General features: G+C 43.5%; 1 protein-coding gene across 1 annotated transcript in view; it reads left to right on the top strand.

The window, feature by feature from the left end:
• The window catches only part of LOC146869881 (protein BTG2-like), a 301,843-nt gene extending 277,061 nt beyond the window's left edge, over positions 1-24,782 (top strand). The window contains exon 3 of the mRNA XM_085623814.1: positions 20,436-24,782. Within this exon, the coding sequence (XP_085479940.1) occupies positions 21,799-23,499 (1,701 nt within the window). The 5' untranslated portion in view covers positions 20,436-21,798 and the 3' untranslated portion in view covers positions 23,500-24,782. The remainder of the gene's footprint in view (positions 1-20,435) is intronic.
• Positions 24,783-26,742: the final 1,960 nt, after the last annotated feature.

The raw sequence follows: 26,742 nt of genomic DNA, 5'->3' as shown, positions 1-26,742 counted from the left end.
GATAGAATGCTCTAGCCAGTAATACTACTACAGGTATGTTATTCTGTGAACTATGCATGTGATGGAGCAGGTAAAACAAAATGTTGTATACCTCCTCTAAATTGCATGAAATTAATTACGTAATCATTCTAAATTTAACTTGCATTAACTGGTTTGCAGTGAATTCTTACTAATCAACTTTTACACCTTGATAAACACGAGATACACGTGGGACTAAATTGCTAATTGCATGGCAGAATAATTAATTAATTAATTAATTATGGTACGCAAACTAACTTTAGATTGTGGTGAAATAGAAAATTGCATGGTTTATGTTGCTTTGTGATTGTTTGTGCTTTCAGGATTACCAAATGGTGAGTATTTCGCTTTAAATGTTGCTACAGCTAGGGAAATACTAATATATATTGAGATTAGTGTGGGTTTAAACATTACAATCTCCATTTCTATATTTTAATTACTGTTATGTCTAATTTTGCTTAAGTTGGCATTCGGGCCTACTAGGCCGCAGTACCCAAGATGGAGTCTCTACCGTGAACGCCACCATGTGAGCGCGATGGTTTCTGCGCAGAATCGGATGGCTATGGAGATCTCCAAATGAACTCAGTTCTGTGACACCGTGTTCCTTGTCAAGGATGAACGTGTTTGTCTGCCAACTGACGATGCTGTGAGAACAGCAGAAGGGACAATACAGAACCTGTGGAGAAATGTCTTCTCTTATTCTAAATGTTACATTTGAAACTTTCGCCTGGAAGAAAAAGGAAATTATACAAATTGCGCCTTTCTATGCCAAGTCTCATGGAGAACCAGTTTACCCTGGGAAACTTTAGAAAAACTCTCAGATAACCCCGAACTGTCCAATCAGAACATTTCTCTACCCCTAAATTGTTGCACGGTAGCATTAAGTACTAGGGAAAAAGGGTATATAAGGTTCTCATCTGCCAAAGGGGGTTGGACATCGGGCTGATCTTTCATTGCGTTGGGTCTGCATTGAGCTGGTGAAGATTTCCATGGTTTGCCTCGGATTTCTTTGGTTTTCGGGAAGTTATTTCATCTGACGGGTTTGATCCTTGCTGGGGTCGGACAGCTTATCCCGGATATGGTACCAGAGATTGCAGATAACTCTCTGTTCATTCAGAAAGTCGCAGACGCTTGCTAAGTGGTAATTAATTAAATGCGCCTTCTAAATTTATGCGTATTTACAAAATGTCTGATTTCTCTTTGAAAATAAAACTGAATTTATACTATAACCTGTAGTGCATAAATGTTAATGCAGAGAAAATTCTTATTAGATAAACAAAAATTTAAATAATAAGAAATGAGTTTGTGGTTCTTTAATTGATTACAGAAAATAACCAAACGTTTTCTAGGCTTTAATTGTGTTTTAGCTGGTTCTAATTCACCATGAACCAGTCCAACTAATTGGTCCATCGACCAAGTGGTGGAGTGTCTTGATGTTAAGGTCAGGATTCTGTAGGTGTATGTGTATAAAATGTATATAATATGAAGAAAATTAATCCTGATAGGTAATAAAGGTACCCACATGTCCAGCGCTTTTTCTCCTATGTATGGATTCGATTGAGACGAGTGCATGTTGGTGTTATGGGCCCCACCAATGAATGAATGCATGGATGCGTTGTTGTGATTACGAATCTGTGACATATGGAGATTATGAAAATTTGACCCTTGCACTGCATCAGTTTTCTTGGTAGCAGATTGATGGTTTTATTTTATTGGTTTGGTGATTATTGATTTATGTTTAACACTTTATGTTGAGTATTGTTTATGTTAAGTGTAGTCGGAAATGTGAAGCTTCCGGGAAGTAGGGAGTGGATTTATGTGGCAAGAGAAGTGACATGGAATTGAACATTGTCTGGTTTCAAGAATTGTAATAACACGGAATTGTGTTATGTTAGGGAAATCTCTGTATGAATGTGTGTGAGTGGAATAGTAATAGGTTCTCTTTTGAAACTCTGGCCTTAATTCTCAGGAGCATTGTAGTCTACATATGTGTTTTATCCCCAGAGAAACAGGTTTGCCTTTTGCTTGATTGAAGGGTAAGGTAGAGGGAAGTGCTACTTTATCGGCGTAACGGAAAATTCTGTGGTAGGGTAGAGGTAAGCGCTGCCTACTGGAAAGACAGAATTCTTGTGTAAATAAACAAAGCTATCTCTTTGGTTTAGCGAAACAGGCAATGGAGATGTTTTATGTTGTTACTAACGGATTTTGATTAACGAAAACGTAAGAAAAGTTTGCCGATAAAATTTTGTAAAGGAGGGGTCAGCAAGAGCAGGAGTAGCGAGAAAGACCGCGCTGGGATTTGTCAGCTGTAGAAAGACGAAGCTTTCACTAATTGGTGCGTTAGTGTGAGACGCGCTGGGAGTGGAGAATTACCAGAGTGACGTAGACGCCCAGGATTGGTGCGTTAGTGTGAGTCACGCTGGGATTGGAGGTTTTCAGTAGTGACGTAGACGCCCAGGATTGGTGCGTTAGTGTGAGTCGTGCTGGGATTGAACAGAATACGGAGAAGCCGTGAAGGAAGTGATTTGCAAAGCTTAATTGATTAAGAACTTTGAAAATGAAAGATGATGTACTTCGATCCACCTGAGAAAGAGAAAAAATCATGGTTTGGAAAAATTAAAGACCTGTTTAAAAAGGGTAAGCCGATTGTGACTAGGGAAGGACAGATACTTCCTTCACCGAAATCGCCTGCATCTTTTATGGTAGTGAAATATGGTTATCATACATGTATTTGGTTAGAGAATTGAGCAAAGTATACCAAAGATGATGGAGTGCTAGCATTTCCGGAAAAGGGTTCATTTAGTTTGGCAGTTTCTACGAAATTTAAGAGAAAGGATGATGAGGTTAGAACCGAACTCCAGACCTACCCAATTCGAAGCTTTAACTGAATGGGAAGAAGAGATGTATGAAAGGGAAAGGCATCGGAGTGGGAGAAGGTATAATTATATGTTTGGTAGAAATTGTGGTCACGAAAGTCATGATGACAGAATGAGAAGATGGGGAAATGCGACTATGACTGATGGTATGTTTCCTCTGAGAAATGCTGGAAAGATGAGTGGCAGAAAATGCACAGAAAAAAGAAATAACATATGGCCAGAAGGTTACAGATATTGAGTGAGTGAATCAGAAGATAAAGTGCTGGAAGACATGTTTTATAAAAACCCACCTCCATATCAACAGGATTCTACGTTGGTGACGCAGAGTGCACCGGCAATGGAGACTGGAATCAATGCCAACTAATTTGGGGGGAAATAATCCATTTAAAAATTCTGACATGTCACAGACCGTTAGAACTGAAAATGAAAATTCTGCAGAGTTAGCTAGAACTACACTGGATTTAACTGAGAAAGTTAGAGAATTAACTAAGAATATGGAAGCAGTGACCGTACCTGTAACTATAGGGTCGGTGATACCTGTTTTTGACAAACAAAAAGATAGTGAGCATTGCTTAACTGTCCTATATAATTGCGGTATGCAAAAGGAGAAAGAAAGGAGTGGTTCCGGAGAAAATGACTGGAAGATTATGGCAGGAACATCAGGATTAAGTATCCCTAAAATTTTTACTGTAAACCAAAGTCCAGCGAGTAAGAAGCCTATGACAACAGAATCAGCAACCGAAACCCAAGAGAGAATGATAGATAAAATGAGAATAGAGACAACCCCGGTAGGACCAACATCGGAAAAATTGAATGATTGGTTAACAAGTTTACAGAAAAAAAACACAGAACCACAACCCTTAGATGTAGCAAAATTAAAAGTAACATTAGAGGAGTTAATCGTAGGAACAATTCCAACAGAAAAATTAAAAGCATATCAAGACGAGGAGCTGATGTTTTTATGTAAATGCATAACTTGGAGAGCAAGGACTTTGCATGAAAAGTTAGAAGAGACAGCAAGCGAAATGGGAATTGATTTTGAGAAAATAAGGTCTTTACAAAAACCATATAGGGTAGATTTTTCTGAAAAAGATATTGAAAACCTGAATACTGCAGGGAGACTGACCCAAACTAAAGAGCTGATTGCATTATTAAGGAAATGGGGTGATGTGGATCGATGGAAGAGTAGGTGGTTTAGAAAAAGAGAGGAAACTACAGATAAGGCCTCTCTAGCTTACCCAGTGAGAGACAAAGAGCCAGTGATAACAGAATGTCCCATGAGAGAGATTCCTGGAGGAGGATATGTGCATGTTCCATGAACTAGACAGGATATTTTGTCATTTACTAATGATTTTCCAAGGTTAAGAGAAAAACCAGTTGAATGGTACCGACAGGTAGAAAGGTTTGTCAAACTTTCAAAGGTGTTGTGGATAGATCTGAATGCTCTTTTTGATATAATTGTACCTGCAGATTTATGGGCAGAATGTAAAATTACCATAGATTGGCCAACACAAGAATATCCTAGGGATCCTAAGACGGGAGCCCCCGATCCCGAAGTAATGAAAAAATATGATCAGGTAATTACTTTTTTGAAAAATAAAGTACCTCCGAAAGAAACTGACTGGGTAAAAATTGACAGAACTCACCAATCAGTGCATGCGTATTACGAAAGGTTACTGTTGGCCTTTAAACAATACAGTGGAGATGAGAAATTAAGTGAAAAGGATTTGAGTCATTTTGTGTACAGATTTGTTTATGGTTTAAGGCCTGAAGTTAGTGAAATGATTAAACAGCATACAGTAGATTGGCAAAATAAAAAGATAGACGAGAAGGGATCACCGAGTGGGTCGAGCCAGTCGCCGGATACCCAGAAGGAGGCCTCGCCCTTGGCCCCGGAGCTCTCGCTGCAGGATGTCATGGGCGCGCTCGAAGGGATGCAGACTTCGATTGGGAGACAGTTCGATGCCCTGGCGCATAAGGTGGATGCCATCTTGGTGGATGTTAACCTGATCCGTGCGGACTTGGGCAAAACGAATGAACGGTTTAAAACCCTGGACCTCAAGACCACGGGCCTTCCCGATGATGTCACGGAACTGCAGACCGAGGTTCGTAAGCTGAGGACCGAGAGTGATCTCACCGCCCGCCGGCTGGAGGACTTTGAGAGCCGGGCCAGGCGCAACAACGTGCGCGTTATCGGGGTCCCGGAGTCCTCGGATGAGGCTTCGGTTGACCTGCTCGTCGAGGACTTGGTGCTTAACCATCTGCAGCCTAAGGGTCTTGGGAAGTTCTTTGCGGTTGAAAGGGCCCATAGAGTGCCGGGTGGGAGGCCCAAGGTGGGAGCCCCACCGAGGCCGATTGTCGCCCGGCTCTTTCATTTTCGAGATCGGGACGCTATCCTGCAAGCATCGAGGGTGACGGGCCCGGTCCCCTTCCAGAACGCGTCGGTGAATTTCTATCCGGACTTCACCCAGCAGGTGCAGAGGCAGAGACAGGGCTTTCTGGGGGTGAAGAGGCGACTTCGGGAGAGGGATCTGAAGTATGCCATGCTCTTCCCTGCCAGACTACGTGTGGTGTACGAAGATCGGACATTCTTCTTTGAGTCTCCTGTCATGGCCGATGAATGGCTGGACGCTTTGCCCCGGCGGCGGACGGGAGAGGACACTGCCGCGGATGGGGACAGTGGCCGGGATGGGCAAGGCTGATTTTTCGGAGCCGGTCTGACTCGATTTGACTTTCTTTGATGACTTGATTAGAGTGCAGTAAATGCGGAGGGTTGCGGGAGGACGAGGGGAGCTCTTTCCTCCCTTAGGGTGCTTTTTGTAGATTTTGGGTGTGGTAGGGCGACAGGCACACTGCAAGTTGGGGGGGCTTTGTAAGCTGCAGCAGGGGTGCAGGGTGGGGGGGATGGTTGGGGTTTTGGGGTTGTTGTTGGGGGGTCTGTTTCTGCAAGGCGTAGTGATCATCTTCGGTATTGTCCCATGGTGGCTCTTCGGGGGGGGGGTGGGCCTCTTTGTGTTTGGGGATGGGGGGTAGAGGTTTAAGTGTTATTAGCTGGAATGTTAATGGTTTGGGGGATCGCATTAAGCGCGGGATAGTTTTGCAACACTTGAAACGGTCACTGCCAGATGTTGCCCTACTGCAGGAGACACACCTTATAGGTAACACGTGCTATGCTCTTAATAGGAAGGGTTATAAATTCATAGCTCATTCGGGATTTTCCTCCGGGTCTAGGGGTGTGGGTATCCTAGTCAGGGCCTCGCTACCATTTGAGGTGGACTCCACCGTTGTTGACGATAGGGGGAGGTTTGTGGCGGTGGCGGGGAGGTGGGAAGGTAGAACTTTGGTTTTAGTTTCGGTTTATGTCCCTCCAGCCCTGCAGGCCTCCACGTTTGTAGATCTGGGTAGGGCCTTGCTGGATCTCCCGGGGGGTATGTTAGTGGTAGGGGTGGACTTCAATGCTGTCGGCTCTGGGCTGCTGGATAGGTGCTCGCCCAGAGACACAGGGGGGGCTCAGAAGTGGCTTCCAGACTTCCTAGACACACTCGGCCTGATAGACTGCTGGAGGCTCCGACACCCCACACAGCGTCAATACACCTTCCACTCCGGGGCGCATGGTAGCCTTTCTAGGATTGACTATCTGCTCACTTTGGCTGTGCATGCCCCTTTGGTGTCTGAGGCCAGGCACATGGCGCGTGGTATATCGGACCATTCGCCAGTGTGGGTCAGGCTGGATGTCGGCCGAGAGGGAGGGGGAAGGGTGGCTCCTATTAACCCCTGGTACTTTCGAGATTCCAAGATGCGCAGCGCACTGGTGAAGACAGTTAAAAAAAATGTCAAGGATAATCAGGGGTCCGTGGACTCGGCAGTGTCGCTCTGGGAAGCATTTAAGACCGTGCTGCGAGGGGAGGCCCTCTCACTTGTAGTGGCGGCCAAGCGGCGGAGAGATGGCGAGGTTATGAAGGTGGAGGAGGAGATCGTGGCTTTGGAGGGAGCGCTAGAGGAGGAGGTAACAGCGGCCTCACTGCATGAGCTGAGCTTGAAGCAAGCCGAGTATAAGGACCTTGTGACAAATGCCGCTAAGACCCACAGTAGGGAACAGCAGGGCCGCCTGTATGATGTTGGTGACAAGGCCGGGAAGCTCCTAGCTTGGCTGGATAAAAAAGAACGGGTCAATAGAGTAGTGCCGGAGCTGACGGGAGAGGGGGGGAGAGGTGATTGTGGAACCTGAGGGGATTGTCCAGTGTTTTTCGGACTATTTCCGTAAGGTTTATGCCTCAGTGTCGGATAGGCCGCCCGAGGACTCGCGTGACCTCTTGCGGGATATCGCTCTGCCCTGTCTTTCTGATGTAGATAGAGATGATCTTGATGGAGACTTAACGATCGATGAGGTGGCGGGAGCTATTCGCGCGCTGAACTCGGGCAAGGCCTCGGGCCCGAATGGCTTGCCGATTGACCTGTATAAACTGTTCCCGGATAGGGTAGCCCCTCACCTGCGCGCCATGTTAGTGGAGGCGCGGGGGAGTGGGACCCTCCCGTTGGACCAGAGGCTGGCGACAATTGTCGTGATACATAAAGATGGTAAACCCCGAGATAAGTGTGCCTCATATAGGCCCATATCACTCCTCAACGCCGAGCCGAAGATCCTGGCTAAAATCCTGGCGGGCCGATTGGTCAGGGTACTTGGAGACTTGATTCACCCTGATCAATCCGGTTTTATTCCGCATCGCAACACCGCGTTGAACCTTCGGCGTCTTCATGGGGTGATCGGCAGGGCTGGCACGCTGCGAGAACCGGCTATTGTGGTGTCTCTTGATGCCACGATGGCCTTCTATACGGTGGAATGGGAATATTTGTGGGCTGTGCTAGCCAAGTTCGGCTTTGGCCCTGGTTTTGTGAGCTGGGTGAGGTTGCTGTATGAGGGGCCCCTTGCGAGTGTGGTGGTAAATGGCCGGGCATCGCCTCCGTTCCGGCTTGGGAGGGGGACTCGGCAGGGCTGCCCCCTGTCGCCTCTGTTGTTCGCCCTTGCTCTTGAACCGCTGGCGGCGTGGATACGCTGGCACCCGGATATACGTGGCCTTCGGTGGTCGCCCGAACACGAGGACCGCATTTCGCTATATGCTGATGACATCTTGTTGTATCTTGCCTCGCCTAAGAACTCACTCATAGTGGTCTGTGACGTTCTTACATCCTTCGGTAGGAATTCGGGCCTCGTCATCAACTGGAGTAAATCGTATTTATACGTCCTTAGTGGTGAGGTTCCGCCGGTCCCGTGAACTTGTTCGATCCAGATTGCTCAGCAGGGCTTCGTGTATCTGGGGATCTTTATCTCCATGGACCCTGCTTTGCGGTATGAGAGAAACCTGCTCCCCCCCCTGGCGCGCCTGCGGCGGGATGTTGAGGGCTGGCGGAGGCTGCCGCTCTCCCTAGTCGGGCGCGCTGCCTTGTTCAAAATGATGTCCCTTCCTCGGTTCCTCTACGCATTGCAAAATACTCTAGATTGGGTGCCGGCCAAGTACTTTCGGGAGGTCGAAAGCCTCCAACGGAAGTTGTTGTGGGATGGGCGGCCGCGGATAGCGATTGCTAAATTGACGCTTCCATGGTATGACGGGGGTATCGCGCTTCCAGACATCCGACGCTATTACTGGGCCACCCAGTTGTCCGCGATTAACCACGGTTTCTATGGCCCGGCCCTCAGCCCTGGTTATGCCATGGATAGATGGTTGTTGCGCGGTGGGAACTATCTTAGGGCGTTGTACTCGCGGTCCCTCGACTCGTCCCTCACGGGGCCCACCGGGGTGGCGGTGCGTGTATGGAAGATGGCGACTGACTCTCTGGGCTGGAAGGATAGGCTCACCCTAGCTGCCCCGTTGTTTGAATCTGAAAGGTTGGGTAGGCTTTGGCATACGAAAGGGTTTGATAAATGGGACTTGATCGGCATCTCCAGGGTTGGAGATATGCTGATTAAGGGTAGGGTGAAGTCCTTTGAAGAGTTGCAGAAGGAGTATGAGTTGGGGGCGTCTGAGTTTTTCCGATATGTTCAGGTGCGTCATGCCCTGCGGTCAGTCCTCGTGGAGGGTGAGAGGGTGCCTGAGTCCTCGCCTTTGGAGGACCGGATCCTTGATGGCCATATGCCGGAGAGCACGATCTCGCTCATCTACAAGAAACTGATAAATGTTCGGGCTGATACGCTACTGGGACTGCGGGACCAGTGGACTAGGGACGGACTCGAGTTGGATGATGAGGACTGGCAGTCTGCTGTTTCCTCTCCTAAGGAGGTTGCGATCCCGTCGCGTCTGAGGCTGGTGCAGCTCAAGATCCTGCATCGAGTGTATGTGACGGGGCCGCGACTGGTTCATATGGGATTTTCTGAGGAAGGCCTATGTAGGAGGGGATGCGGTATGGTGGGTACTTTCCTACATATCATCTGGGAATGTGGTGTCATCATGGAATTTTGGAGGCGAGTTCATGCGGTGATGGGGGAGGTGACGGGCATTGATATGCAGCCGGAAGCGCGGTGTTGTCTCCTGAATGTCTGGGGGCCCACTGACCATGATGAGGCACAGACCCAGTGGGTGACCCTGGGTAACATGGTTGCTAAGAGGGACATCGCGCGCTTGTGGGGTTCCGGGGGGCCCCCCACGTTAACTGCGTGGAAAGAAAATATGGACTGGAGTATGCTCAGGGAGAAGACAGTATATTGTGCCAGAGGCCGCCCTCGGAAGTGGCATGCCATCTGGGGGCGGTGGAACCAATACAGGGGGGGAATATGTCTTGCCCCTGATCTGGATCCCCCCGAAGAACAGCTTTCTTCTTGACCTTCTTTCCAGCTCAGTATGCAGATGTGATGGTTAATTGACTTCTTGGGCCTCTGCTTTTCCCCCTTTTTCCTCTTATCATAGTACTGTGACTGTTAGACGATTGGGGTCCGGCTCCCCCTGAGGGGCTATCACCGTGGGTATTCAGTGTTGTTGCCTTGCTGGGGTTTGTTGTGTGTTTGTAATTATTAAAAATGGAACCTTCTCACTGCTCCTTCAATGTACTATGGACGATTCTTTGTACTCTACTATCGAAGCAGCCGAACCTCCGGGTTGTCGGCTGAATAGCTGTGTCCAGATTTTTGAAGAAATAAAGGTTTTTAAAAAAAAAAAAAAAAAAAAAGATAGACGAAGTGTTACGACATGCAAAATATTTTAGTGATGAAATTTAAGCCAAACAGCGTAAACTGAAAGAAAAGGCAATGTGGGCACAGGTTAAGGTAGCCGAGCGACAAGAAGCCCAGTTAATTGAGCAAGCTAATGGAATAGGGCAAGCAAAACAAAAACCTAATATCAGAAAGCGAAAAGGACAGATCAGCATAGAGGAAGCTAAAAAGAAATGGCCATGTCATAACTGCGGAAATTTAGGGCATTGGAAATCCGAGTGTAATTTGCCACTGAGAGCTAATGGTGATAATTCATCATTGAATCCACAGGTGCAGAATGAGGTGAGTTGCCAACCGCCGCAACAGCAGCAGGTTGTTACCCAACAGTGGCAGGTGCCAAAGCCACCTTTTCCACAGAACGTAAATCCTCAGAGATACAGTAATGAGACAGGATTCTACACCGAGGAACAGGTAACAAAGCTACCGCGCGCTGGTGCAGTTTCGCAGTATTGGCTGCAACGCGATGAGAGTGAGTCAGAAGCGAATTATTGACTGTGCCTAGGAGAGGAAGAGGAGTGCGTACTTGGCGCAACTCTAGAGGTAGACCAGACAGGACCCTTTGTGGATGGAAAAGTGAATGAAGCAAACATTACTTTCCTAGTGGATACTGGTGCTACTCGTTCAACTGTTAGATCAGCTGAATCTTCCTCTCTCGGGTGAAACAATCCAAGTAGTTGGAGTCTCAAACAGACAGATAAAAGCTTATCTTACTGATCCTGTAAAGGTTAAAATAGGGAAATTCACTGATATGCATCGATTTGTCGTATGCAACACTAGTCCTGTAAATCTGTTGGGGAGAGATTTGTTGTGCAAGATGAATTGCACCATCTTTTGTACCCCTGATGGTATATCTTTTGAAACCCCAGATGAAGACGTACTGTATAGAATGATAATGGCAAACTTAGAACTTGAAATTACTGAGGCATTTGTTGTATTTGATCCGTAAGGATTGCCCTAAGAGTTGAAAGAAACGGTAAGGACAGGAGTGTGGGATTTCACAGGAGATGATGTTGGATTAATGGAAAGGGTAGATCCTGTGAAAATAATTGTAAAAGAAGGAGTACATTACCCGAATATTCCTCAATATAAATTAACACCAGAGATAATTGCAGGAGTAACGCCTGTAATAGACAGGATGATTGAACAAGGAATTCTGAGAGAGATAATGAGTAGTCCATGTAACTCTCCGATCATGGGTTTGAAAAAGCCAAATGGGAACTTTAGGATAGTACGGGATTTGAGAAAGGTGAATAAAATCGTTGTTCCATGCTGTCCCATCGTGCCGAACCCTTCGGTAATTCTGTATCAGATCCCCCATGATGCAGAATGATACACAGTCATTGACTTGTGTCATGCTTTCTTTTCTATTCCATTGCACCCTGGTAGCCAACAAATTTTTGCGTTCCGGTTTGGTGAGCGTATTTTGGCATGGTGCCGTATCCCTCAAGGGTATACAGAAAGTCCATCAATATTCAATCAGATTCTAAAGAAGTCACTGGAAGATTTAAAAATGCCCAAAAGTTCAGTGCTCGTGCAATATATCGATGACCTATTGGTGGCATCGAAGATGCGAGAAGCATGCGTGGTTAACACAGTTGCACTGTTGAATCATTTGGCCGATGGAGGACTCAAAGTATCCCCATCAAAATGACAGTTTTGTCAGAAAGAAGCACAATACTTAGGTCATAAGATTGAAAAGGGCCTGAGAAAAATGAAAATGGACAGAATCAAAATAATCAAATGAATGAGAGCACCAATGACACAGAGAGAGGTCAGAATGTTTCTTGGAATGATGGGATATTGTCGACAGTGGATCAGCAACTTCTCGCTGATCGCAAAACCACTGGTACGTTTGACAAAGAGTGATGTGAAAGATCCCCTTGAGCTGAACAAAGAAGAGATGAAATCTTTTAAACAACTGAGAGACAGTTTGTGTGAAGCGCCGGCTCTTGGAATGCCTGATTATGAAAAAGAATTCGAGCTATATTGCAGGGAGAGAGATGGGTGTGCTCTTTCCGTGTTAGTGCAGAGACACGGAAGATTGAGACGACCGATTGCGTATTTTTCAGCTGTACTGGATCCAGTAGCTGTAGCATTGCCTGGTTGTTTGAAAGCAATGGCAGCCACTTGTAAGAGCTTAGAACAAAGTTAAGGAATTGTAATGGGATACCCTGTGAGAGTGTTTGTTCCCCATTATGTGGTGATCCTTCTGACAAGAAGTAAGACACAATTCATGACGCATAGCCATCTAACTATCAATGAAAAGGTGATTTTGGGTGCTACAAATGTGAGTCTTGTAAGATGCACTAATGTGAACCCATTGACATTACTACCTGATGCAGTGAATGCGGAAGTGAAAGATGATGTTGATCATGATTGTTTGGAAGTGCTTGATTTTTGCACCAAACCACGTCCTGACATAAAAGATGTGCCTCTGAAAGAGAGTGACTATGTGATGTTTGTGGATGGGTCATGCCTAAGAACTGGCAAAGGGATTTTGAGTGCTGCATATGCTGTATGTACTGTAGCGACTGTGTTGGAAGCATCTTGTTTGAGAGGAGTACGATCTGCGCAAGTTGCTGAGTTGTTTGCGCTGATTAGAGCATGCAAGTTGGGAAAGAATTTGCGAGTTACTGTAATTACTGACAGTCAGTATGGGTTTGGAGTGGTGCATGACTTTGGGCAAATCTGGTCCCAAAGAGGTTTCTTGACGTCGAGTGTAACTCCAATCAGAAATGCAGAAATAGTTGGGAAATTACTTGAGGCGATACAGCTGCCTAAACAGATTGCTGCTATAAAATGCAGCGCTCACAGAAAGGGAACTGACTACATGTCAGCAGGCAATGAGTTTGCCAATGACCCAGCACAGTATTGTGCATGAAACCAAACTTCATTAAATCATTAAAACAGGGAGAAGGAAATGGATTTATGTCCCTTGCTTTTTACTAACACCGTAAGTACATGGGATGAAAGCCTGCTTATAAAGGGAAAGCCTGCTTATAAAGGATCGTAAGCTGACGTGTGCTGTAGGCAGTTTGTGTGTGCGACGTGCTGACCTGTACCCCGAAGAGATTACGAATCCAGTCCTGGTCTTCCGTGAGACCCGCTGTGAGAGCGGGAGAGCAGGAGAGCAGCAGTAACAGGCAGCGATAGCATCCAAGTGGAACCGAGAATCGCGGGGTTCTGAGAGCCGCGAACCGGGAACCAAGAACTGAATCAGGAGCTAAGCCGCGTTGGAGCCGAGGGAGGCTGCTGAATCCGGGAGACTCCGGCAAGGTCCCAGGTGAATCAGAAGAAGTGACTCTCTCTGACTGGAGAGTGGTTCCGGTCAGCTGTTCCCAGTTGGGGGCTGAAGCTGCCAGCGCGGATTTCCTGCTCTCTTCTGCCGGTTTGCTTGCTGTTGCTGTGGCCAGTTGATCAGTTCCTTGCGGTCGAGAGGGAGCGGGGCTGCGGGGCTGCGAGTGCCTCCAGCAGGAGCGTCAGTGCTCCTGCGTCGGTCCATCTTTTCCACGTTGCCCATCAGTTGAGCCACAGTAGTCGGGGGGAGATAAAAAGCCACAGCCAGCCTGCAAAATAGCTAGCAACCCAGCTAAGACCGCCAAAAACAGCGCTACAGCATAGTACCAGCCCAACAGAGTCACCTGCAACACTAACCCCGGTCTCTAACTCCGGTTTCATTTATGAGATCATCAAAAGAGTAAGTCTACCGGTCAAAGAGAGTGTGCCCGAGACTGTGAAATTTTAACATAACCTAACATAACCTAACCAAGCATTAGGGATGGCCCCCAAGAAACTTAAAAAGAACCTGGAACTTAAATTGAGACCAAGAGTGACCCTAGTTAGCCCGTGTGCCTCAGAAGGAAGTGGAGAGAGCCCGGAGACGAGCCCAGGAAAAAAAGCAAAGAAAAGAGCAAAAAGATGTGTGGCCGTAAGCAAAAAACAGGGTGGTAATGCCTCAAGTTCTCTAAAAGAATTTCTGGGGAAACATTTTAAAAAAGATTTCTCATCAGCAAAAGCCCCCGATATAGAAACAATAGAGGCTGCGCCGCTAAATGAGAGGGTGAGTAAAAGTGGGAACGGGATTGTGAACATTTCCCTACCGCTTGAAAATCACACAATTGAAGCAGTAACTATGGCCAATCAGTCCCTACAATTTATATTGTCGTCACCACGGCTGTCCTCTTCACCACGAGGTCTTCTTATTTATGAACAAGAGACAGGACACCAGGATACCCTAATTTCAGAGGTGGACTCAATGATAGAGGAAGAGGAGGAACCAGGTAGAGAGTTAAATCAAATGAGGAAAGAAAAGCAGAACCCGCTTGAGAACTCGAAAAAAACAGCGACAGAACAAAGCGTGGAATTAAATCTAAACTCTGAACTAAATTTGGAACTTTCTGCTACACCTGCCTCGTCGATGCTGGACCTCATGTTAATACTACAGAGAACTCTACAAGGCCTTCTAGAAGTCACGTTGACAAACAATGATATTCTAAAAGTACAGAAAAAGTACCCAGCTAAGATAGAGAGTGAGCTACAGGGGATTAGATCCCAAATGCCTTCTATGGTAAGACCTGTCCCGGATACTGATCCTCAGCCCATGGTAGAGGAATACCTCGAACCAGCCGACTTACCTAAAGAAAAATCGGAGGTCTATATTTCAAAATGGCCAATGAGAGTAATAAAAAGAGGCGAGGTCTCTAGATTTATGCCAGCAAACAGAGTAGGGCGAGTAGGAAGGAAACCATTAAAAAAGGATAGTAACAAGGGAAGTAACAAGACAGTGAAAAGATCAAGGGCGGGGGAAAAGGCACTCAACCCCATCAGGAGTATAATAAAGAAGAAAATCCCAGAGAAACAAAATAAAAGGGCGCAACTAGATAGCAATACAAGTACGCAGGAGAAACAAGTTAGAAATAAAACTCCACCTCAGCCTAAGAATACCGGTAGTTGCTTGGGTCATGGCTATGGAGGAAATAATCAAACTAGGAATACTTCGGTGGTAGGAATTAATAGGCCCACAAACCAGATAAATAAGGTACAAATGATACAACAGCAGGCAGTAAAAGGTGCAAGGAAGGAGGGTAAGTGGTTATATTTTGAACCAATACCAATAGGTAAAGGGGGTAAGAAGTCAAGGAAGAGGTTGCCGCTAAACAGGTCACAACTTCTGCAAGCGTTCGCCAAGTGCCCAAATTTGAAAGGGATAGGGTCAAACGATTTAAAACAAGTGGGATTTAGGCAAAATATAGAAGGAAAGGATGTGACCAGAGTATTGATGTACTCGGACCTGGTAAAGATTACGATTGAAAAAGCATAGAGTGAGGTACAGAAAGAAGGGATACGGATACTATCCGAAGAGGAAGTTCAAATAGAAGTAGAAGGGATAGAGCAGCAGGGTAAAAAAAATTTAAGGTACCATGCAGGATTAAGAAAGAGACAGGTAAGGACAATTGATATGGAAGAAGATGAAGGAGCTGACTTGCGAAACCTAAAAATAGTAGTAAATAATTCAGATGTGGAAAATTGGTGGGGGAACTGGAGTCAGGGATCATGCCACGGAGGTCCCTCAAACAGGTATACTGAGGGGCGGGGGGAGGAAGGACACCTAGATGACGTTGAATAGGTAAAAGGCATGCCGCATGGCATAAGAATAGCTTCCTGGAACATAAATGGTCTCGGAGATCAATTCAAACAAGAAAACATAAGGGAACTAGGGAAAAACACCGAGATCATCTGTATCCAGGAAACTTGGCTATGCGGCAAGACCCCGACATTTGTTGGCTTCCGCCAGTTTAATCGCTTAGCAAAGAAGCAAAGATTTGGGCGCCCGGCAGGGGGAATAATGACATTGCTATCAACCAAAATAGTGAAAAAGGTGTTCGAAATAACTGGAAAATGTAAATGGTTACTCGCATGTAGGGTAACCTTATCTACCTCTGACAAAAAGAATACAATGGTGCTGTTAAATGTGTATATGCAATGGGGTTCCAGAGAGGAATATGCTGTCGAAATGGGGAATTTTAAAGATGACATGGACATAATTTGTGAAAAATATGGCATGGATCTGATCATATTAATGGGCGATTTTAATCATAAACTGGACCCAAAGAAAGTAGATTGTTGGTCCCAAGAATTGCTGGAGGCTTATGATATAATATAAGCAACTTTCACAGACTGTGTATGTACATCCAATGATATTCAGCTGGGAAATTATTTGGGGTCTAAAAGCCTCTTTTGTCTAAACGGAAGATCAACCTTAGACTGTCCAGCAAAGAAAAAATTTAAATTAGGTTTGCAAAACTGCCCAATAGATTATGTATTTACGACACCCTGGTGCTTCCAACAAATTAAAAGATTTTAGGATTACTAATAGAGAAGGAAGTGACCATAACCTCTTAGAATTAGAGCTCCCAAATGTACATTTGAACCACTGTAATAAAGTTATTCACCAAGAGGTGGGATACCCCAGGCGGAGCACCACAAGACTAACAGAAGAGTACGTAGCCCGGCTAGTAAAACTGCAGCAGAACTTAGATCTGGGCACACTAAGTGGCCAGAGCTTGGATTGGTATGTGGGAAAAATTGAAGAAGTGGTCCAAAGCCTCAGCGATGGTCTGAGGAAAGAAAAAATAGATGATAAAAGGAACCAAAGAAAGCCGGAGAGACAAGAAAGATGGTTTACAAAGAATTGTTTGGAAAAGAAGAGAGAATTGAGGAGAACAGCACGTAGCCTAAGTATAAAGTATGATCAGGGTAAGGCTGATACCCTCTTGAAATTAAAAAGAGATTATAATATGTTAATTAGGAGGGCAAAAAGAGAGTATAAAGAAGGCTGCTGGAAAGAGCTGCTTGAGACAATAGAAACAAAGAATATACGCCAGTTTTGGAAATTAATTCAATCAGCAGTAGATCGCCCAGTGGCCAAAATGAATTGTGTGGTAGAAGAAGCAGCTTGGGAGGAATATTTGCTGGAATTATACAGCCCAGGCAGAGAACCAGAAGAGGGTTTGCAACCAGATTTGAGCGGTCTGGTATCAGTCTTAAAACCCGACTTTTCGGCCTCTGAAGTGAAAAAAACGATAAAACGTTTAAATCTAACAAGGGCAGCAGGTCCAGACAACCTCCCTGCCCTGATAATTAAAACTCAGTTGGTCTGGTGGGCAGAATTCTTTGCTAAGATGTTCCAAGTCATTTTAGAAACTGGGAAGTTCCCTAACAATTGGAAGGGTGCAATAATAAGGCCCCTACACAAGAAAGGCCATATGCAAGCCCCAAAAAACTATAGATTAATTAATCTAATAGATATTGTGGAAAAGATCTTCGCAAAAATAGTATTAGAGAAACTAAAAGATTGGGCAGGCCAGAACTCAGTGGTACTGGTTGAACAGGGGAGATTCAAAGAAGGTCATTCCACTATAGACCACTGTTTCGCCCTCTGGGCACTTGCCCGGAAGTCAATAGAATAAAGGGAGAAAATGTATTGTTGTTTCGTTGATTTCAGGGCAGCCTTCGACCTAGTGGATCGTAAGAGCTTATGGGAGTGCCTGATAAAATATGATATACCGGAAAGCCTATTGATCATCTTAAAGGAACTACAGAGAGGGAACTGGGCCCAAGTAATAAAGGACACTCAAGGGTCACTAACAAAGAAAATAGCTATAAGAAACGGGCTAAGACAGGGTTGTGTCCTGGCCCCCCTGCTTTTTGCAATATTCCTAGCCGACCTACCAGCAGCGCTGGAAGTAGAAAGAAGCGCAAGCCCTAGAATGAACGGAAGGAAAGTAGCAAGTCTTTTATATGCCGATGATCTTGTAATAATTGATCAAACGGAACTTGGGCTCCAACGGAAATTAAATGCTTTTAAGGAATACTGTGAGGCAAAGTTTTTAGTCGTAAATATGGATAAAACAAAGATCTTATGTTTTGGCAAGAGAGATAAAAAATTTAGTTGGTATTTAGGACAAATAAAACTAGAAATAGTGAAAGAATATAAATATCTGGGCCTTTGGTTCGACAGCTCCCTAAAATGGTGTACTCACCTAGAAGCCAAAAAAACAAAAGCTTTTTCATCCATCTGTGGGCTGAAAAAATTTAACAAGGATTATGGGGATATGTCGCACAAACCTATGTTAAAAGCTTATGAAGCCATGATCCCACCCCAAGTACTGTATGGGGCAGAAGTCCTCCTTCTAAGTGGTAAAGGAGAGTGGGATCGGGAGGAGGGTAAGGCCCTAAAAATGCTATTGTCCCTACCAAGTTCTGCAATGGTCCAGGCAATTAGGATGGAGTTAGGAACAATAGCATGGAATAGCCAGGTTCAAATGTCCTTGATAAGATTCTGGAAACGCCAGAAACCAGGGGGAGTGCAGAAAATCTCACACTGGTGTAGCGAAGAGATCCAGCATAGTAACTTAAATTGGGCAAAAGAAGCTAGAAGGAAAATCCAGGTAATAATAAGGAGTTTAAATGTGAGTACTATACAGCACTCCCTGGACGTAGAATCCACAAAGACGTATCTCAAGTACCAAGGCATGGAGCAGTCAAGGAATAATGATTTAGAGTACCTGAGGAAGAAAAAATCGGTCCAATATATAATAAACTCCTTGGTAAAGTCTGCATGGTATCCATACCTTGAAACTCTGCCAAACCATGGGCTTAGGTGTGAAATCCTAAGGATAAGAATTGGCATTAACCCATGGTTAATGGAGGGAAGAATAAAGTCAGAGATGTTACACTCAGATGGAACCAATTGGGACCAAATCTGGAATCCAGCATATACTGCTGGATTGCCTTACAGTTTTAGAACTGCGAAAATTGTTTGTACGCCCAGTATTTTTAAAATATGGAATAAGGTCACGAGCCCAAGCCATTGTGTTACTGACAGAAATGATAAGTCTTGACATTGCTATAGCACTTGGAAGCTACATAAAAGGCATACAGCGTTTTGTATGGGATAAACTTAAGCAAGGGTAGAAATTTCATCTATGCTCAAAAACCCTTACCCCAAGTATATAAACAATAAAGCTTAAATATTAGTTATAGATTCATTGGTTTTAATCAACTGCTGCTAAAGAGAAAGGATGTGGAAAATGAATCCCCCTAAATGAGAGTATCAATGATACCGCCGACTAACAACTTTTAAGGTTATTTTGATTATTTAACTGTGTATTTAATAATGAAAATATGGATGCTACCAGGAAAGAAGGTAGTCGCCGGCCCCTTCTTAACAAAGCATTAAGCTAAATTAGTTCTAAGGAATCAGGTGGTTTTATTTGTTTATGTGATCCTTTTATTGTATGGTTTTACTGCTTATGAGATTTTACATGTGTTTAAAGATTATGGTGTTAATGAAATGTATTGTTGTTGTATGATAGGATCACTTTTATGGCATTAAGTTGTCAAATAAAGTATTCTTGACTGACTGACATGGGATGAAGTGAGACAGTTGCAGAAAGAGGCAGGAGAAGAGGAAAAGAAACAGTGGATAAAATCAGGATGTACACCACGAGAAACAGACAGAGTTTGGATTTACCGTGATGGAAGACCAGTAATGCCTAATAGCATGATCTCTACCATGGCACGGATGTACCAAGGGCAGGCTCACATAGGTAGGGATGCCATGATTAGACTTGTTAAACAGACCTGGTATAATGCAACGTTTCGGCTTATTGCTGAGATCCTTTGTCAGAGATGTCTCATATGCCAGCAATTTAATCCAGGAAGGACAACTGTGGTGAGCCTGGGAACCAAAGGACGGGAGGGAGGTCATTTCACTCGAATGCAGCTTGATTTTATTGAAATGCCCTCATGTAACAGGCTAAGATATGTACTGGTGATTGTCTGTCTGTTTTCACGTTGGGTGGAGGCTTACCCGACCCGAAGGAATGATGGAGTTACTGTAGCAAAACTCCTACTGAGAGAGTTCATTTCTAGGTTTGGTTTCCCAGTGACGATTGAAACAGATAGAGGAACACATTTCCAGAATCAGGTTATGAAATTGATTTGTGAAGCATTGAATGTACAACAGAAACTGCATTGTGCCTACCGACCAGAGGCTTCTGCAGTGGTGGGGCAAGTAAATGGCACCATAAAGAACAGATTGGGAAAAATGTGTTTGGCCACAGCTCTAAAATGGCCAGATGTCTTGCCTCTAGTTCTCATGACAATTTAGATCAATTCCTGATAGGAAGACTGGTCTGAGCCCTCACAAACTTATCATGGGTACAGCGATGAGACATGTTTTTATTCCCGTCAACAAGCTTCTGCCTATATATAATGACTTCTTCTTGGATTATTGCAAAGGATTGGCTGATGTGGTACATACTGTGTTTCATCAGGTTGGACCAGATGCGACCACTCTTGAAAAGAAGCCAGCTCATGACTTGAGTCCTGGAGATTCGGTACGCACAAAGGTACACAGAAGAAGAAATTGTCTGGTTCCACGCTGGGGAAGACCACGACAAGTGATCCTGACAACAACGACTGCTGTGAAGTGTGCAGGAGTGAAGAACTGGATTCATGCCAGTCACACTCTTCGAGTCCCAGATCCGGAAGATCAATCTGAAGAGGAACAACGAGACACATCAGATACCAGTTCCGAATCAGAATCAGAAGAAAATAGAACAGGACAAAACCCAGAAGCAGGAGAAACAGGGTTGAGTCAAATTGTTGGGCAAGAAAATATACCACTGAGCAGACGTCTTGAAATTTCTGATACAAGTTCTGAATCTGAGACAGAACCAGTGGGAATTCAAGAAAGAATAAATGAGGACACTGGAAAAACTGAACAAGTAATCTTTGGAGAAGAAATCCCAAGTACAAGCACAAGAGAAATCCCCCCCCAAAATCATAGAGATAGAAGGTGAGGAATTAGATACAGAGAGTGAGGGTGAGGTAATTGCAGAAGACCCCCGAGGAGGTGTAGGGACACAACACACACAGGTAGAAAAAGGGACAGTTAGTCAGCAGGAAGATCGCGTGGAATAAACACGAGGAGGGATAAATACAGACAGTGAACCTGAAGTCTTGAGGATAAAACCCAAAGAAATTAAAATCCAGGCAATTACAGAATCTGAAGAAAGTCAAGAAGAAAGCAAAGGTGGAAGAACTTTGAGGAAAATAGCTTGGAAAACAGAGCGAGAAAGGAAAGGAACAAAATTAAAAAGGCTGTTTAAAGAAAATATTTGGCCCAACAGAATCAAAAGATTTAGATACCGACTAACCACAATAAAATCTGCCAATGCTGAACAAGTGAATGAAGTGTCTAGTCAAGAAAAACAAGAAAAGATACTGATCATAAACACTTGCAATGAGGATAAAGAAACCAAACCAGAAGTACAAGTCACCGGAATGGACGTATGTGGCGCTGATATACAAGAGGAAGCTGATAGCCAAGAAAGTCTAAGAGTGACTGTGCAGAAAGTGGACGAAGGAGAAGAAGATTCAGAAATCCTGAGAGTTATCTTGTCTGATGCCAGAGAAGAAACAGATGATCAGGAAATTCTAAACAAAGACTGTGAACCTAAAGACCAAGACGATTCATACATGGACTGAGTGGCAAAGGAGAATCAAAAGGAATTAAAACCCAGACAAGACATATGACCAGAAAAGAACCAAGTAGGCAACCAAAGCCTTAGGTTTAGACAAAGGTAAATTGTTGAAGAAAAGAGGCTAAGTCAAAAGACAGTGATCATTACCAAAATGGCAAACAATGAAAATAGAAATCCAACATGTGGGTTTCTCCGAAGATGGTGTAAAATGTGTTTTTGGTGTACAGGATTACTAATGCTTGTCTGGATCATATTTGCAATAACAATTTCATTTAGAGTGACAATTGAGAATGTAAATGAACACACAGTAAACGGAACTAATAGTGAAAAGGTTGATGAAAGTCATGTTACAAAACTGGTAGATAGAACCGAACTTCACAAAGATAAGTCCATAAATTATTTTTCTAATAATGTTTTCTCAAAATTACTGTACGAATATGTGAAGACAATGGAGGTTAGAGACTGTTATGTTTGCATGCAGTTACCTGCATCTGTATCAGAGGGTGTCACTTATCATCACCTTCCTTTGACATATGGGATAACTTGTAGTATCTTAGCTAGTTTGTTTTATAAAACAGGAAAATTAGAATACTATTACACTGATGTAGATAATATTTTCTCACAGATTCCTGTAGTTCCTGAACTAAACAAAGTGATTCCTGGTAGAATACTAGGTGAATTTTTCCTGGAAACAAGAGAATTATCTTTAGAAGAAGTGTTTAAGAATAACCTTACTTGTAGTTTAAGAAAAGAAGAGAAAACTTTCCTAAACATGGTAGAGGAGAGGAGAGTTAAAATGCAAAAGAAGGCGTCTGGGGAAAAGATGGAAACAACATTTTGGGATGTTGAGAAGAAAAATCATTTAAAGGGAGAAACTAATCCAGCAATGGCTTTAGATTGGCCCCAGAAAAGAAAGTTGTACATTAGTAGATATAATACTGTATATGATAATTATTTTGTAGGTGCAAGTGAATGCCATGACTTATATAAAATCATGGGAGGATGGGGATTTAAAGGAGGAAATGATCCGGTATTCCCTGGAATATATTACATCTTTGGGAACCGAGCTTATTATAGGTTACCGGACCACTGGTATGGGTCATGTTACCTAGACCTGGTTTTTCCACAAATATTTCATGTGGAAAGGGGAGATGACGGTTTGCATGAAATAGGTAGACAACTAACACGTAGAAGGAGGGAAAGTTGGTCAGAAATTATAGGTGATATTTTTGGCGCACTGATACCAGCAGTTGGAATATCTCTGAATGCACATAAAATTAGAAAATTGTCTACAGTTGTGGATCGTTTATCAACAAGCACAGCTGGAAGGTTCTTAATGGTAAATACGGAAATGTTTGCCATGAGAGCGATGATTATGCAAAATCGACTTGCCCTTGTTATTATATTTGCCAAAGTGGGAGGAGTCTGTGGAATGCTGAAAGTACAACATTATTGCACTTATATTCCTGACGAAAGTCAGAATTTAAAGAAATATATTAAGAATATAACTGATTTGCATGAAGAAATTGTTCCACTGGGGGTTGAAGGTGTATGGGAGAAACATGGTAAGGGTTTTTCCACTATTAAGAATTTATTAACAAAACTAGGTAGCTCCTTTGTGGGGAAAATACTGATACCTGTTACTTTTGTGATTGTTTTAGTGTTAATATTAAGATTAGGATGTGTGTGCATAAAAAGAAGAAAAATACCAAATAAGATAAAAAGAAAAAACAAGAAAAGGAAAGAGAAAGAAATAAGAGAAAGAGAGATAGAAGACATAGAACTAGAAGAGTTACAAGATAATATGTACAAGAAAACAAAAGAGAATGATATGGGAAACACTATGATGTAACCTAACAAATGCAAGTGGGACTGAATAAAACCACTTCCGTAGAGAAATTTAGAAAATTTAGTGATTAGTGGTGATGTTTAAAAATCACCAAAAGGGGGATTGATGGAGCAGGTAAAAAAATGTTTGTATACCTCCTCTAAATTGCATGAAATTAATTACGTAATCATTCTAAATTTAACTTGCACTAACTGGTTTGCAATGAATTCTTACTAATCAACTTTTACACCTTGATAAACACGAGATACACGTGGGACTAAATTGCTAATTGCATGGCAGAATAATTAATTAATTAATTATGGTACGCAAACTAACTTTAGATTGTGGTGAAATAGAAAATTGCATGATTTATGTTGCTTTGTGATTGTTTGTGCTTTCAGGATAACCAAATGGTGAGTATTTTGCTTTAAATGTTGCTACAGCTAGGGAAATACTAATATATATTGTGATTAGTGTGGGTTTAAACATTAGAATCTACATTTCTATATTTTAATTACTGTTATGTCTGTTTTTGCTTAAGTTGGCATTCGGGCCTACTAGGCCGCAGTACCCAAGATGGAGTCTCTACCGTGAACGCCACCATGTGAGCGTGATGGTTTCTGCGCAGAATCGGATGACTATGGAGATCTCCAAATGACCTCAGATCTGAGACACCGTGTTCCTTGTCAAGGATGAACGTGTTTGTCTGCCAACTGACGATGCTGTGAGAACAGCAGAAGGGACAATACAGAACCTGTGGAGAAATGTCTTCTCTTATTCTAAATGTTACATTTGCAACTTTCACCTGGGAGAAAAAGGAAATTATACAAATTGCTCCTTCCTATGCCAAGTCCCATGGAGAACCAGTTTACCCTAGGAAACTTTCGAAAAACTCTCAGATAACCCCGAACTGTCCAATCAGAACATTTCTCTACCCCTAAATTGTTGCACGTTAGCATGAAGTAATAGGGAAAAAGGGTATATAAGGTTCTCATCTGCCAAAGGGGGGTGGACATCGGGCTGATCTTTCATGGCGTTGGGTCTGCATTGAGCTGGTGTAGATTTCCATGGTTTGCCTTGGGTTTCTTTGGTTTTCGGGAAGTTATTTCATCTGACGGGTTTGATCCTTGCTGGGGTCGGACAGCTTATTCCGGATATGGTACCAGAGATTGCGGATTACTCTCTGTTCATTCAGAAAGTCGCCGATGCTTGCTAAGTGGTAATTAATTAAATGCGCCTTCTAAATTTATTTGTATTTACAAAATGTCTGATTTCTCTATGAAAATAAAACTGAATTTATATTATGACCTGTAGTGCATAAATGCTAATGCAGAGAAAATTATTATTAGATAAACAAACATTTAATTAATATGAAATGAGTTTGTGGTTCTTTAATTGATTACAGAAAATAACCAAATGTTTCCTAGGCTTTAATTGTGTTTTAGCTGGTTCTAATTCACCATCAACCAGTCCAACTAATTGGCCCATCGACCAAGTGGTGGAGTGCCTTGATGTTAAGGTCAGGATTCTGTAGGTGTATGTGTAGAAATTTATATAATATAAAGAAAATTAATCCTGATAGGTAATAAAGGTACCCACATGTCCAGCGCTTTTTCTCCTATGTACGGATTCGATTGAGACGAGTGCATGTTGGTGTTATGTGCCACACCAATGAATGAATGTATGGATGCGTTGTTGTGATTACGAATCTGTGACATAGGGAGATTATGAAAATTTAACCCTTGCGCTGCATCACATGCACATTTCTAACCAGCTACATACTATTGATGCACTCTTGTAAATACCCAGTTAGTACTCATGCAAACTAGGAATGTCTCTGTCAGTGCCATGCAATTCTTCAATTACCCATTCACCCTATATATTTATCCTATCACTGCAGCAATACCTAAGCACTTATAAATTCACCACGCACTCTGTTTGCAGCACTGTAATTATTCCAGTTACTAGTCATGTACTTATGGAATGGCGTAGACAGTAACACTACTACAGCTTAGATATTCTCTGCACTATGCATGCAGACCTCTAACCAGCTACATACTATTGATACACTCCTGTAAATACCCAGTTAATATCCAGTCACTGTCCATGCACTTGTACAATGCCTCAGGCATTAAGAGGCACAGTGGTACAGTCAAAAGTGTACAACCTAAGCGGTCTCCTAACCCCCTGTAGACTACTGATTCACTCCTGCAAAAATCCAGGTTGTAGCTATGTAAGTCAGCAATCACACTGTCACTCTCTGTCCAATCCTGCAATCATCCTGACAGAACCATGTCCTTATATAATCTCTGTGTTGAAACACAAGCACTTATAAACTCACTATGCTGTGAACTACCAGCACTTTACCTATCCAGTCAATGTCCATGCACTTGTACATTGACTCAGGCATTAAGATACGCAGTGCTACAGTCAAATGTGCACAATCTATGCGGTCCCATAACCCCCTGTAGACTACTGATTCACTCCTGCACAAATCCAGGTAGTAGCCATGTAAGTCAGCAATCACACTGTCACTCTCTGTCCACTCCTGCAATCATCCTGACAGAACCCTGTCCTTATCTAATCACTGTGCTGAAACACAAGCACCTTTAAACTCACCCTGCCGTCAACTACCAGCACTCTAACTATCCAGTCACTGTCCATGCACTTGTACAATTAGTTAGTCATTAAGACACGCAGTGCTACAGTCAAATGTGCACAATCTATGCGGTCCCATACACCCCTGCACACTACTGATTCACTCCTGCCAAAATCCAGGTAGTAGGTATGTAGTTCAGCAATCACACTGTCACTCCCTGTCCACTCCTGCAATCATCATGATAGAACAATGTCCTTATCTAATCTCTGTGTCGAAACACAAGCACTTACAAACTCACTCTGCTGTGAACTACCAGCACTCTACCTACCCAGTCACTGTCCATGCACTTGTACAATGACTCAGGCATTAAGATACGCAGTGCTACAGTCAAATGTGCACAATGTATGCGATCCCCTAACCCCCTGCAGAATACTGATTCACTCCTGTAAAAATCCATGTAGTAGTCATGCAAGTCAGCAATCACACTGTCACTTTCTGTTCACTCCTGCAATCATCCTGACAGAACCATGTCCTTATTTAATCTCTGTGCTGAAACACAAGCACTTATAAACTCTCCCTGCTGTTAACTACCAGCACTCTAACCAGCCAGTCACTGTCCATGCACTTGTACAATGACTCAGGCATTAAGATACACAGTGCTACAGTCA

The sequence above is a fragment of the Triturus cristatus genome, chromosome 1_1 (assembly GCF_964204655.1).
Source record: "Triturus cristatus chromosome 1_1, aTriCri1.1, whole genome shotgun sequence".
In the NCBI taxonomy this organism is placed as follows: domain Eukaryota; kingdom Metazoa; phylum Chordata; class Amphibia; order Caudata; family Salamandridae; genus Triturus; species Triturus cristatus.
The sequence above is the reverse complement of the archived record's forward strand: the minus strand, read 5'-3'. Positions and strand labels throughout refer to the sequence as shown.